The 14,724-nt window shown below is 52.0% G+C and overlaps 1 protein-coding gene across 6 annotated transcripts; it reads right to left on the bottom strand.

Moving 5' to 3' along the window:
* Positions 1-78: 78 nt before the first annotated feature.
* ZSCAN22 (zinc finger and SCAN domain containing 22) lies at positions 79-12,034 on the bottom strand. 6 transcript variants are annotated; one of them, XM_062177472.1, is made up of 4 exons: positions 11,965-12,009; positions 11,540-11,619; positions 4,912-5,359; positions 79-3,567 (listed from the first exon to the last, which is right to left on the bottom strand). In XM_062177472.1, exons 3-4 carry the CDS (start codon positions 5,309-5,311, stop codon positions 2,465-2,467), a joined length of 1,503 nt encoding a protein of 500 aa, XP_062033456.1. In that variant the 5' UTR covers positions 5,312-5,359; positions 11,540-11,619; positions 11,965-12,009; the 3' UTR covers positions 79-2,464. The 6 variants fall into 6 exon arrangements, with proteins under 6 accessions (XP_062033456.1, XP_062033459.1, XP_062033458.1 ...); XM_062177475.1 differs by lacking the exon at positions 11,965-12,009 and adding an exon at positions 11,764-11,953; XM_062177474.1 differs by lacking the exon at positions 11,965-12,009 and adding an exon at positions 11,760-11,953.
* Between the last annotated feature and the right edge of the window lie 2,690 nt (positions 12,035-14,724).

Genomic DNA, 14,724 nt, shown 5'->3' on the forward strand with positions numbered 1-14,724 from the left:
TATTTAATTACATTGAACCAGATGAAACTTCTTAACCTACAAAGAATTTCCTCTAATGTGAATTAATACAAGACCGTTCTTTTTTTTCTTTTTAAGATTTATTTATTTATTTGAAAGGCAGAGTGAGAGAGAGGGAGACACATAGCGAGATCTTCACTCTCCAAATGCCCACATCAGCCATGGCTGGGCTAGGCTGAAGCCGGGAGCCAGGAGCTCCCTCTGGGTCTCCCAAGTGTTGTGTGAGGATTCAATGAGGTGGTGTATGTAACGTATTTAGCAGCCTCACCAGCACACGTAGGCCCCCAATAAAGATTCCTTTTCCCCTCTGAGCTCCTCCCCCTCCCACAGACACATGTATCAGGACAGAATGGGTGGTGGGGAATTCAGAGCATCAGGGAGTTGGGGATTCAGCTCATCAGTAAGTGAGACCAAATTGGGGCGGGGGGGGTGCTACAGAGAGAGGTGGAGACAACCAGGGAAGTCACTTATGAAAAGTCCTCAGATCAGTCCCCAGGAGTCGGGCTCTGAAGCCTGACTTTAAGCCCATACCTTTTCTGTTCCCTTAGCCTGACACAAGCCTGTATGATCACGTCCCTGGAAACGTGCATCTCTCATCTCTGAGTTTTCTCCCAAGTCTGCCCCCTTCTCTTGGTTTCTCAGCCTCTGCCTGTGTCTCAGACCCTGTCTGATAAACTGACATGATGTCTCTGTGTCCCTGGGTCTCCCCGTCCTGTTCTGAAGCTCTCCTCTCAGTCTTTGTGGCTCTGTTTACTTGTGACACAAAGAGTCCAAAGCACAGGGAGATGCCCAGGGAGAGATGGTGATGGGGACCAGCACACACCATGGAAGGGAATGGTTCCTACACGACGAACCATCAGAGCAAGGGGCTGCAGCCCAGTTAGAGACACAGACCCTGCAAGCTGGCCAGGCATTCATGATTTTGAGAGGTGGCAAGAGAGTGCATTGACAGAACGCTGGCAACCACTGACTGTGGTACCAGGGGGCTCTGGGATCCGAGGAAGGGAACCCCCTATACGGTACTATTTAATTGAAGCCACTGCATGCACACCAGGCTTTCTTGGCACTAGGGCCTCAAGAAACACTGTTCTTGCCCTGCAGGATCCACGGCTGGTGTGAAAACAGCCACGTAAACATGGAAAGATAATGTGGGCTACAGCACAGTGACTATTTCAGGGAGGGCACCAGTCACATCGTTTCGAGACATTGGTCATAGCCTATTGCTGGCTGACACAGAGCAAGACAGCCACTGCTCTCAGGAGCTCACAGCATCCGTCTCTTCACGGATGACACTTGTGAAACAACATGGTAGGAAGTGTAAGGGAGCAAAGTATGAGGCGCTCTGGGAACAGGGCAAGTTGACGTCTGCTCAAGGGGTGGGCAAGACTGTTCAGGGCTGGACATTCAGAATATTTTTGTGGGAATAGAGGAGGGTCCCAGGCATAAGTACAAAGGCACTTAGGTGGGGAAAAGTATGGCTGTTTCAGGGATCACACAGAGTTTCATGTGGCTGGTGTCCAGAAGGCAGGGCTGTGGCAGGAGAATTGGCCATGTTATCGGTGATCATGAACAGCACAGGACAGGACTTGGAAGCCATTATCACGTCACTGCACACACAGGAAAATCACCAAGTTCAGATACACTATGAGGGTAACTGGAGAGTTGCAGGGGACCCAATTCTGGAAGTCGAGCTGTGGAAGGTGACACATTCAAGAGCTTTCCCACCACGGAGTGACACAATATGGGGTAAAGGAGAGCTCCTTTGGAATTGAAACAGCGAGAGAATGAAGGCAGGGCAGCATCAAGAAGGAGACGCTCGCTGCTGTGCAGGCGAGAGGCAACGAGGGCTCACGTAAGGTAACCATGGCAGAGATGAGGTAAAACCGTCAGGGCTGGCGACTGGTGGGATGTGGAACAGGAGGGGAGGGAGAAACATGTTAGGCAAGTGTCAGGTAGCACCACCAAGTAAGACAGGGAGCACAGGAGATGCCCAGAGGGCCTGGGGAGGCAGCCTCACCAGTCAGCACCCAGGAGGGTGAAGAGGAAAGAGGTTCAAAGGCACAGAGGCAGGCATGCCAGACGTCCCTTCTGGGCTGGGTGGCAGAGGACAGGCAGGAAGAGCAGCCCTAAGACCAGGAAGCTGGCGCCTCCCTGTCCCAGGCCTCTGGGGTGACTGAGTCCTGACAGGCATCTCCTCTCACCTGCCCTGGCCCTGAGAACCAATCCCAATCCGCAGCTCGGCTGTTCTCTGAGACGAGCAAGGATCCTCCTGCAGGCTCCTCCAGCTGCCGGGACTGTTCTGTGTCTGTCCATGGCCTCTGTCTGGATCCTCAGTGCAGTCTGTCCTCGGCCACTTACCGTCTGGGGCTTGTCAGCTGTCCACCTGTTCCTGGCTCTTTCAGAACTCAGAGTGTCTCTCAGAGGCTGAGCCTAAGTGGGTGCTGTGCTAGTCCCGGAGGGTGTCCGCCGTTCCCTGCAGCACTGTGATGTGGATCTTCAGGTGCACCATGAGGGCTGAGCTGCGGCTGAAGGCCTTCCCACAGTCCCTGCACCGATATGGCTTCTCTCCCGTGTGGACCCTCTGGTGCTCGATGAGAGAGGAGCTCTGCGCAAAGGCCTTCGGACACACCTTGCACTGATACGGCTTCTCCCCAGAGTGTATTCTCAGGTGTCGAATGAGAGCTGAGCAGTCGCTGAAGGCTCTCCCACACGCGTCACACGTGTAGGGTTTCTCCCCGGTGTGGATGCGCTGGTGCTGGGTCAGGTGGGTGTTCTGGCTGAAGGCCTTGCCACACTCATCACACTCATAGGGCCTCTCCCCTGTGTGCACCCGCTGGTGCTGGGTGAGATGGGTACTGCGGCTGAAGGTTTTGCCACAGGCTCCACATCTGTACGGTTTCTCTCCAGTGTGGATCCTCTGGTGCTGGGTCAGGTGGGTGAGCCGACTGAAGGCCTTGCCACACTCCTTACACTGGTGGGGCTTCGCGCCCGTGTGGACAACCTGGTGCTGGGCTAAGTGAGTGCTCCGGCCAAAGGCCTTGCCACACTCACTGCAGGCGTAGGGGGTCTTGCGAGAATGGCTCTTCTCGTGAGCCTGGAGGGCTGCGGCGCTCGGGAACGCTTTCCTGCACCTGCCGCACGTGAAGGATGTCTTCCCTGAGTGTGGGCAGGGAGGCGCTGTCCCACAGCCACTCGCTGGATTGGACCTCTGCTCGGAAGCAGCTTTCTCCTGGCAGGTGGAAGTGGACCACACGTTGGAACCGGTTCCCGAGGCACCGGACTCGTAGGCAGGCTGATCTGCAGGGGCGTCGCGGCAGGGCCTTGACGTTCTCCTGAAACCGACTTCCTGAGTGACAGGCTTTGTCCACATCTCGTTGAAGAGCCCTACCTGCCTCTCTGAGCTGCCCTCGGGCTCACAGGCATTAACAAAGGCAGGTCCTGAGGAAACACCTCCCATGAGGGTTTCAGTGGTCCCTTCTGATGGTTCTGACTCCTCCACACCTCCCTGCTTGCAGCTTGCCTCCGCAGGCTCCACCCCGGGCTGCCAGCCTGAAACAACCAGAACCACAATGTCACCATTCCTAGCACAGTCGTCCCTGCTTGCCTGGGCCCCAGCTATGCTCCAAACAGGAGATGTGGTCTTGCTGTGACGCTGGGCCCCATTTCCAGATGGAAATTCTCCTTTGGTGCCTTGGATAACAAGAGGTTACAGCACTGTCCTCCCACACCATCCAAAACCGCACCACGGGTTCTGCTTCTTCCAACCCCCACCAAACTCTCTTCCCTCTGAGGTTCCCGATTTTGGCTCAAGTGTCAGAAGGGTGAGGGGGGGTTGTGAAGCATTTGGTACAATGGTTAGGATGCCGCTTGATGTACCTGCATCCCATATTGGGGTGCCTAGTTTGCATCCTGCCTGTTTCTGATCTAGCTTCCTGGGAGGCAGCAGGTAATTGATCAAGTCCTTTGGCCCCTGCCCGCCATGTGGGAGACCCAGGTGGAGTTCCTGGCTCCTGGTTTCAGGCTGGTCCAGCCTGGGCTGTTGTGGGCATTTGGGGAGTGAACCGGAGGATGGAAGACATCTGTTTCCTCTTCCTCTCTCCTTTTCCCTCCCCCTATCTCCCTGAAAGACACTAGGGGTGAGGAGTTTGGGTTTTAAAGCATTTATTTAGGTGCTACCCCTGGGCAGGCCCCACACTCTGCGAGGTCGGCACTGTGTCCTCCACATTCAGAACCTTGCCCCTGGGCCTGGATGGATCTGTGGGGGAATCAGACATGTCTCCGATTGTGAAACGTTTGCTAGGTAGACAGCTGCTGCTGGGGGTGAGTGGGTGCTGTGTCCTCCTGGCTTGAGCTCCAGGAGCCCAAAGGAGCAGCCTTGGTGAAGCTCAGTGAAGGTGGCAAGGGGCACCTGGCCATGCTCACCACATGGATTCTAGGGAGGAGGCTGGAGGACTGTGTGGCTCAGTGGTGCAGAGACCAGCACTGAACCCCAGCTCTGAATCCTGCAGGAATCCTGCCCTCATCTGGGTCTCAGTTTTCCGGTCTGCAAGATGGAGGCACCGACTGCCCACGTCCAGACTGCTGGCCATTATCAGACTCCTGTTACGTGCTAGACGTCCATGGCCTCATTTCAGCTTCTGAAGGTGTTGCAGTAAGTCCACTGCAGAGGGGGAAACTGAGGCCCGGCTACATGTTGAGTACCTGGTGCAAGGTCCTGTGACGAGCTCAGAGAGGGTGAGTGCCTTGTGCAAGATGGCAGTTGGCTGGTGGTTGTCCAGGCAGAGGGGATGGCATGGTGAGATCTAGACCTGTGCTTTCTGGGAAGAGCAGCAGCTAGGCATTTCTGGAGTGCAGAGAGGCTCTTCTCCTAGGGTGCTGTGGACCCCTCCTTACCTCTCTTCTCCAGCACTTGAGTCAGATCCTCCACCAGCACAGCAGCTTCCTCTCCACTCTTGGGGCACTGGGCCCCCACCCAGGCCTGGATCTCGGGGGGCAGCGTGCCCAGGAACTGCTCCAGCACCAGCAGCTCCAGCATCTGCTCCTTGGAGTGCGTCTCTGGCTGCAGCCACCGGCGGCACAGCTCTCGGAGCCGGGCCAGGGCCTCCTGTGGGCTGGATGCCTCCTCGTAGCGGAAGTGCCGGAAGCGCAGGCGAGCAGCCTCAGGGTGGGCAGTGTGGTCAAGGCCGGACTGCTGGCCTGGAGACAGGCTGGCTTCTTCTTCTTCCACCTTCACTTGAAAGCAGCTGTTCTGTTCCCAGGGCACTGGGCTCAGGGAGCTCTTGGGGACAGCCATCTGGCCGCAGCACTCAGAAACAGAATGGCTGGAACCTTGGAGCAGGGTCTGCAGGAAAGTCAGAGCTTCATCATCACACGAACCCAGGGCCCTGCCTTATGCCTACAGAGAGGGGCAGACGTGTGCCTGGGGCCTGTGAGATGGGCCGCACTCCCACAGAGGCACAGATGGCCACGCTCAGGTCTATGCTCAGCGCTATTCTAAATAAACCGTCTTACTGGTTGTGTACAAGCTTGCAAAAAACTCGGTGGGTAGGAGGTTTTTTCCTGTTACAGCTATGAATACAGAGAGAAGGGAAGGATTTGCCCGGAGTCTCCACTTGAAGACTGGCCGGGGCTGAGCTGCAAACCCAGGCCAACCTCATCCAGTCTGCTTCAGTTGTGTCCCTACTGACAAAGCCGAGTCTCTCTCCCTCTCATACACTATCCCAGGCAGCCACATGGTCATCCTCGCACTTTACTTCATTATTTTGTAGAGTCTGAGATTGTGATTTCTGTAATTTCAGCCTTTCCTGTTTTCTGATGCATGTATTTAAGGCTACAAATTTCCTCCAGATTCAGTTTTAGCTGCATATCATATTTGATATATTCTATTCATTATTATTCTTTAAAAAGATGTATTCATTTATTTGAAAGGCAGAGTTACAGGGAATCAGAGGCAGAGGCAGTGAGAGAAAGGTTTTCCATTTTCTGGTTCACTCCCCAGATGACCATGACGGCTGGAGCTGTGCCCTGGCCGTTGTGGCCATTTGGGGAGTGAATGGAAGATTCTCTCTCTCTCTCTGTCTGTATTTCTGCCATTCAAATAAATAATCTTTATATAAAAAAGAAAGTGAAATGGCAGAGTAGGAAAAATATTTACAAATCATACATTTGAAAAGGACCTCTATTAAAAACAACTCCATAAAAATGATGAATAATCCAAATTTAAATAAGCTAGAGATTTGACCAGACTTTTTTCTAAAAAGATATAAAAAAGACCAATAAACACATGAAAAGATGCTCAAAGTAATTAGCTTCCAGGGAATTGAAAATCAAAAATACAAGGAGATACCACTTTATACCTCCTGGGATAGGTATAAGAAGAAAGACAGATAACAGTGTTGGCAGAAGTGTAGAGAAATTGGAACCCTCATATAATGCTGGTAAGAATGTAAGATAGTACGGCCAGTGTGGAAACGTTCTAATAGATCCTTGAAGGGCTAAGTATACAGTTACCACATAACTCACAAATTCCCCTTCTAGGTACATCTTCAAGGGAAATGAAAGTATATGTTCTTGGGGCCAGCACTGTGGCGTAGCGGGTAAAGCTGCCACCTGCAGTGCCGGCATCCCATATGGGCGCCGGTTCCAGTTTCGGCTGCTCCACTTCTGATCCAGCTCTCTGCTATGGCCTGGGAAAGCAGTAGAAGACGGCTCAAGCCCCTGGGCCCGTGCACCCATGTGGGAGACCCAGAAGAGGCTCCTGGCTTTGGATTGGCACAGCTCCAGCTGTTGTAGTCAACTGGGGGTTAGCAGATGGAAAGCCTCTCTCTCTCTGCCTTTCCTTCTCTTTCTGTGTAACTCTTTCAGATAAATAAATCTTGAAAAATAAAAAAGAAAATATATGTTCTCACAAGAACTTGTACACAGGGCTGGTGCTGTGGCACAGGGGCTAAGGCACCACCTGCAGCATCAGCATGCATATCGGTGCTGGTTAAGTGCTGGCTGATCTGACCCAGCTCCCTGGTAATGTGCCTGGGAAAGCAGCAGAGGAGGGCCCAAGTGCTTGGGTCCCTGCACCCACATGGGAGACCTGGAAGAAGCTCCTGGCTGCTGGTTTCAGATCAGTCTAGCTCCAGCCATTGCAGCCATCTGAGCCATCTGGGGAATGAACCAGTGGATAGAAGATCTCTCTCTATGTATCTCTCTCTGTAACTCTGCCTTTCAAATAAATTTAAAAACTTAAAAAGAAAGACCTTGTACATAAATGTTCGCAGCAGTATTAGTCATAACAGCCAAAAAATAGAAGCAATCCAAATGGCCATCAACTGATAGACACAATTCTGTATATTATATATATTGTATCATATATGAACCATAGACATTATTCACCATAAACATCATGAACCTATTCATGATACAATGTGGATGAACCTTGAAAACATTATGCTGAGCAAAAGAAGCCAGACAGAAAAGACCACAATTGAATTGATAGGATATGTCCAGAACTGGCAACTTCAGAAATAAAAAGCAGAATAATGACTCCCAGGAGCTCTGAGGGGACGGGAGTGGGGAGTGGCTTCTTTTTTTTAAACATTTATTTATTTTATTTGAAATGCAGAGTTACAGAGTGGCTGAGAGAGAGAGAGAGAGCGAGAGAGTGAGAGAGCGAGAGAGAGAGAGAGAGAGAGAGAGGTCCTCCATCCACTGTGGGGATGAGATTTCATTTTGGGATGATGAAAATGTTCTGGGATTAGATGGAGGCGATGGCTGTACAACTTTGTGAAAATACTAAAAGCTGAGCCAGCCTTCCGGTGCAGAGGGTTAAGCTGCTGCCTGTGATGCTGGCGTTCCGTATCAGAGTGCCAGTCCAAGTCCCAGATGCTCTGCTCCCTGCCAGGAGAGCAGACGATGTACCTGCACCCCTGCCATGTGGGAAATCTGCATGGAGTCCCTGGCTCGTGCCATTGTAGCCATCTGGGAACTGAACCAGTGCATGGAAGCCCTCTCTCTGCCTCTCCCCTCTCGTCACACTGCCTTTCAAATAAAATACATTTTTAAAGAAAACAATGTGCAGGGCTGGATCTGTGGCACAGCAGGTTAACGCCCTGGCCTGAAGTGCCAGCATCCCATAAAGGGGCCGGTTCAAGACCCGGCTGCTCCACTTCCAATCCAGCTCTCTCCTATGGCCTGGGAAAGCAGTGGAGGATGGCCCAAGTGCTTGGACCCATGAACCCACGTGGGAGACCCAAAAAAAGCTCCTGGCTCCTGGCTTCGGATCGGCGCAGCTCCAGCCATTGCAGACATTTGGGGAGTGAACCATTGGATGGAAGCCTCTCTCTCTCTCTCTCTCTTCTCTCTCTCTACCTCCCCTCTCTCGGTGTGACTCTTTCAAATAAATAAATCTTTAAAAAATGTGCTAAAAACCACTGAATTGTACTCTTAAAAATGATTTCATGGTATGTGAGTCAATTCTGAATAAAGCTGTTTTAAAAACTAATGTGTATTTTGTCACTGCTGTATATTGTATATATGTATGTATATATGTATCCTGTATACATGCTGTATATTGTCTCCCTTAGTTTTTTAAATATTATTCTTCACCACTTGTGTGATACACTTACATGATTACTTGTTTATTATTACTCACCTGCTCCCCCCTACCCTCCATACAGTGTCAGTTCCTTAAGGGCAAGGGCAGATTTTACTTTTATTTATTTATTTATTTATTTGAAAGGCAGAGAGAGGAGAGAGAGAGAGAGAGAGAGAGAGAGAGAGAGAGAGAAAGAGAGAGAGATGGAGAGAGAGAGATGGAGAGAAATCTTCCATTCACTGGTTCAATCCTCTAATGACCACAACAGCTGGAGCTGGGCCAGTCCAAAGCTAGGAGTCAGGAGCCAAGAGCAAGGAGCCCCTCTGGGTCTCTTTTGTGGGTGCAGGGGCCCAAGCACTTGGGCCATCTTCCACTGCTTTCCCAGGCCATAACAGAGAGCTGGATTGGAAGTGGAGCAGCCAGGATTCGAATCAGCACCCATATGGGATGCTGGTGTCACAGGGGGAGACTTAAGCTACTATGCCACAGCGCTGGCCACTAAGATGTGTTCTATTTATTTGAAAGGCAGAGTTACAGAGACAGAGAGGTGCATAGAGATTTTCCATTTGTTGGTTCACTCCTCAGGTGGCTGCAGATGTCGGAGCTGGGGCAGCCCAAAGCTAGGAGCCAGGAGCTTCTTCTGGGTCTCCCACATGGGTTCAGGGCCCAAGGATGTGGGCCATTTGCTGCTGCTTTTCGAGGCACATTAGCAGGGAGCTGGATCAGAAGGGGAGCAGCTGGGGCTTGAACCAGCACCCATATAGGACACCAGCATTGCAGGAGGCAGTTTAACCTGTTATGCCACAATGCCGGTCCCGGTGAAATTTATACTTTTTCCACAGTCTCACCAAAGTCTTTTAAAATACCACTTTTCATGCTCTATGTTTCACAGCGAACTCTTTATAGTCAGGAAAAGAACCCCTGATGGAATGTAACCTCTCTCAGGAGATGCCAGCGCTTGGCTTTGGCCACACACTTTCCTGTACTCAAGGACCAAGTTTTCACTTTCTTATCCTTGACTTCCACAGGCCTAAGTGCTTTCTGCCCTTTTCCCTCTCTTTGTGTCAGTCTAGACATTTATTCTGCTTGGAGTTCCTGCTCAGGGAACCTACCCTGGACAGGAAGGCAGGAAGCCTGAGAAAGAGACATTGCTTTGGGCACAGAGAGAGGGAATACTAGGAACACAAGACGTCAAACCTGAAACCTTTTAGTGCCTTGCAAGCCTTGGTGAAGATAGGTTCTAGCCCCTTTTGTCTGCCGTAAAGCTCACTTTGGCTTTTGTTGGCTTGCCTGAGCTGTTTTCCTCCCGCACCCCAGCCTTTGCCCTGAAATCTCCGCACCTAATTCCTTCTGGTTTTCCTGGCTTCACCTTAGGTGTCACTTCCCTGGGAGCTACCTAGACACCTGGAGCAGGCTAGGTTCTCTTCCCAGAGTGCCCTAGATCTCTTATGCTAGCTTTGTACGGTAACCTTCTGTTTCCAAACAGGCTTTGGACGCTGGAGCTATGGTACCCAGGGTTTGGCCTATAGCAGGCTTAGGTAACAACTGTGGAGGAGAAGGCGGGATGAGGAGAGACTGAGCACGGTCACCTACAAGTCCAGGTCATCACTGTCTGGAGGGGGAGGGGGGGAGGAGGAGCGGCTGTAGCAGCAGTGACAATGCAGCAGCAGCTTCCATCCTTCTGTTCTTTGGAGATTCCTGGTGACGCTCTCTTGGGCACATGCATGTGCCTTCCTACTGCCTTCCTGGCTCACTCCCAACATGCTGCCCTCGGAGGTCCTCCCTCCACAGCTGCCTAACCAACTGAGCAGGAACTTTCACTTCCTACTCCTCACTTCTGCCCATCTGAGAGAGCTGCTATGAGGTTACCCGAGGTGGTTCGTGACAAGTGTCTACCACAGGCCTGGCACCTGGCAAATGTGGGACATATCTGGTCTGATGGCTCAGCGGAGCCCTGGCTGCACTTAAGCCCAAGCTGGGAACGTATGCATAGGCTCAGATGGGTGAACACTGTCACCCAATTTCAGCCGCCTACATGGCAAAGCGCAAACCCTCCGTCGCACACTTGGTTGACTCTGTGGCTCACCCTGACAAAACCCCAGCCCATCAGGGGTACACACAGGCTGCCTCAGGCACAGTCTGTCACACACCAAAACATATCTCAATGTCATCCATAATTTATCAAATAAACACAGGCTCTCTTTGTGTCTCCATCATGTAGCATCATCCCACCAGTCATTCATAATCCCCTAGTCACACAGAGAATCTCAGTCACACTTGAAATCACAGCCAGCAGGGCTGTTGCTGTGGGGTAGCGGGTAAAGCCACCGCCTGCAGTGCTGGCATCCCATATGGGTGCCGGTTGGAGTCCCAGCTGCTCCAGTTCTGATCCAGCTCTCTGCTGTGGTTGGGAAAGCAGTAGAAGATGGCTCAAGTCCTTGGGCCCCGGTACCCGCGTGGGAGACCCGGAGGAAGCTCCTGGCTCTGGCTTCAGATCGGCGCAGCTCCGGCCTTTGGGGCCACCTTGGGAGTTATCCAGAAGATGGAGACCTCTCTCTCTCCTCCCCTCTCTCCTCCATCTCTCTCTCTCTCTCTGCCTCTCCTCTCTTTAACTCTGATTTCAAGTAAATAACTTTTATTTCAAATAAATAACTTTTATTTCAAGTAAATAAATAAATCCTGTGTTTTTTTTTTTTTTTTTAAATTTACTTGAAAGAGTTACACAGAGAAAGGGATGCCGGTGCTTCAGGCCGGGGCATTAATCCGCTGCACCACAGCGCCGGCCGCTAAATAAATAAATAAATAAATCAAGAAAGAAAGGAAGGAAGGAAGGAAGGAAGGAAGGAAGGAAGGAAGGAAGAAAGGAAGGAAGGAAGGAAGAAAGGAAGGAAGGAAGGAAGAAAGAAAGAAATCACAGGCAGTCACACCACCCACCTACAAACAACCATCTGCCAGTCGCACACTCCATCGCCTAGTCAGACACTGAACCCGTGGGTAAAGCTGACCTTCTCAACCTGTCAATGAGACAGAAGCACAACCTATGAGTCCCACACAGCCGGCCAGGCCCATACCCTCCATCCCAGCGCTGTTCCACATTTGCTCTGATAGTCCGCCTCAGCCCGGGCCGTCAGTATTGCCATCCGCGGTCCCTCACACACTAGGTCTGTCAGTCCGTCCCACACTTGGGTCCGTCCTGCACCACAGTGCGTCAGTCTACGCAAAGCGTGTAGTCAGTCTCCACTCTCCGGCCCCCGTTGGGTCACGCGCATTTTGGTCGGACAACTGCAGGCGTTCGGCTTCGCGGTCTGCGGTGTCCCTCTCCATCCCGGATCCGGGCCGAGAGCCCACCTAAGGCTTACCTCATCAGCGCCGCGGGTGGACACTTCCGGAGGCTTCCACGGTGACGAGGCCGCCTGCGCGCCGCGTCCCAGGACCACAATTCCCAGCATGCCCCGCACCGCACGGCGCAAACCAGCGCGCGGCGCCACACGGACTACAACTCCCGTAAGGCACAGCGCCTAGCCGCCCTCCTCCCCCAGGCGCCTCCCGGGGAGCGCCGGGAGTTGTAGTCCGCGGGTGGCGGCGATAGTGCGTGGAAGAGGCTCTGGCTGGAAGACGCGGGAAAGGGGGGCCCCTGCGCGGTGTACCGGCATGAGGGGCGTTCGTGGCGTTCGTAGCGTGTGTGACTCACTTTGCTCACAGGTACAAGTCATTCCACCGTCGTCTGTCGTGTGAGTGTGACCACGTGTGCGGGCACTTCTGTGCTCTGGGGGTTAGTTGGCTTACAGGATAATCATGTAGCTGTGTGACCGCTCCGTGTGTAATGGTGTGTGACGGAGACGTGGAGGTGCTGAGGAGGACTTTACGCAGGACGAAGGTCCCGGACTCTGTGGTTGTGTGACTGTGTGACCCAGTGGATGTCTGGACGCGCGGCTGTGAGACTGTCCTCTCTGCATTGGTGTGTGTATGTGAGAGCTGTTGAGCAGGATTCTCGGATGGGCCGGGATATGGAGGGAAGTGGCCTAGCCCACAGGGGTGCCTGGGCCATTGCTTGGTGGTGCTCGTTTGTCCAGACCTGTGGCTACATCCGCGGTGGTTTTTAGGCTTTGCAAGCCAACAGCGGCAATGAGCAGGTTGTATCTTCCTTCCACAGGTACATACTGAGTACCCCTTGGGGGCAGTTGTCAGCATTCCAGATTGGGTGCTGAGTGATGACAGGCTGGGCCAGCCTTCATGGAGCGAATGGTACCGTGGGTGGGATCAGACAGTAAACAAACAAACAGTTCTGTGAGGAGCTGCGTTGCAGCTGAGGCCTGAATGGGGAGAATGACTTGGGGAGAGTATGTTCCAGGAAGCTGGAACACAAATGCCAAGGCCAAGAGGTGGCTGTGGGGGACAAGGCTTGCTGGGGTGGGTAAGGGAGAGAAAGCAGGGCACAGGATCAGGACAGGGAGGCCTGTGGGGGACGATCTCAAAGGGCTCATGGGCCACATATAGATCTGACTTCGTCCTGAAGAGAGGCCTCTGAGCAGAGGAGGGCTGGGCTGTGACCCTCACTCTTCGTTGGAGACCTCTGGTTGGCACAGGGGAAGGGAGGGGGCAGGGAGACCCAGGAAACGAAGGCTGCTGGAATTCTGGCCAGTGAGGCCGATGGGTCAGATCAGGCTGGTGGTGGTGGTGGGGAGCGGTGCTGACAAGTAGGCCTGTCTGGACCTGTTTCAAGGGTGTAGCTGACAGGGTTGCAGCCTTCAAGTGTCGAGCAAGGCTGTCCAGGAACCTGACAGTGGCCTTTGATCATAGAGGAGTGGGGTTGGTGGTTGGGGCATTAGTTTGCTAGGGCTCCAATACCAAAGTCACACGGATTAGGTGGCTTAGACAACAGAAATGTATTTTCTCACAGTTCTAGAGGCTGGAAGTCCAAAATCAAGGCATCAGAAGGTCCAGTTTCTCCTAAAGTCTTTTTCTCTTTTTGGCTTATAGTGGCTTCTTTCTTGCTGGACTTTCTTCTGTTTGGTCAGGCCCTCTTCCTATACAGATACTATTCTTATTGGATTATGGTTCACTCATATCTCACTTAGCCTTAATTATCTCTTTAAAGCTCCTGCCTCCAAATAGAGTCATATTCTGAGGTGGACTGGAGGTTAGGACTGCAATACATGCATTTGGAAAGGGATATAATTCTGTCCATAACAGGGGGTAAAGGTGATTGGCATGGATACTTAGAGAAGGAACTTCTTGAGGAGATCCTAAGGAGAAGATGGGTCAGAGAGGGCGGCCGCTGGAGGAAACATGGGTGCCAGAGAAAGCAGGAAGGAGGAGCCCTGACACCTGCTAATCTGCTTTCTATTTCTATAAATTTTCCTGTTCTGGATATTTTGTGTAAATGGCCCTTTGGCATTTTCTGACTACCAGTGGACACACTACAGACATCCTAATCCAGTGAATACTTGGCTTTTGCCAACAGAGACACATCTAATTTGCAAGTACTGGATTGGATTTTGGCCTGTGGGCCACACTGGCTGCTTTTGTGTCCTTGGGTCTTCTTGGCTTTCCTTCTGGTGTTTTACCTTGTGTTGTCACACTTCTGTCACCAGAAATGTGGTGTCAGTATGTGCAGCCCAATACAATAGACCAGACACTTGCTGGGCAGTGCCACTTGATCCAGATCACTAACTCTGCCTGTGCCCTCCCTCCCTTCACTGTCAAAGGCTTCATCTCTTGCAGTGCCTGCTTTTCAGCTTTTGGCCTCTGTCTGCCAAGCCCCATCCCTGCTGCGTCATGATATATTTCTCTCGACAGCTCCTTCCTCTTTGCAAAACTTGCCTCCCTGTTCACCCCCACCATTGAAGGGAGTGAGTCCCAAATGTACCTGGTTTCAGTTGTTCTTGCTTTCCTCTTGGGTTGTGTCTGCTGAACTGGTCTGATTTATGTTTGGATGGAGGTGTCCAAGTTGCCTATTGTTGCTGTAACAAGTTACTACAAGCAAGGGGTATCTTCAGACAGCAGATGTAACAATTATGTTACCTTTCTACAGGTCAGAAGTCAGAATTGTGAGTATCTGGGCTGAATTCATGGTGTCAGGCAGGGCTGCTTCCTTCTAGGGGCTCCAGATGAGAATC

The sequence above is a fragment of the Lepus europaeus genome, chromosome 19 (genome assembly GCF_033115175.1).
Source record: "Lepus europaeus isolate LE1 chromosome 19, mLepTim1.pri, whole genome shotgun sequence".
NCBI lineage: Eukaryota > Metazoa > Chordata > Mammalia > Lagomorpha > Leporidae > Lepus > Lepus europaeus.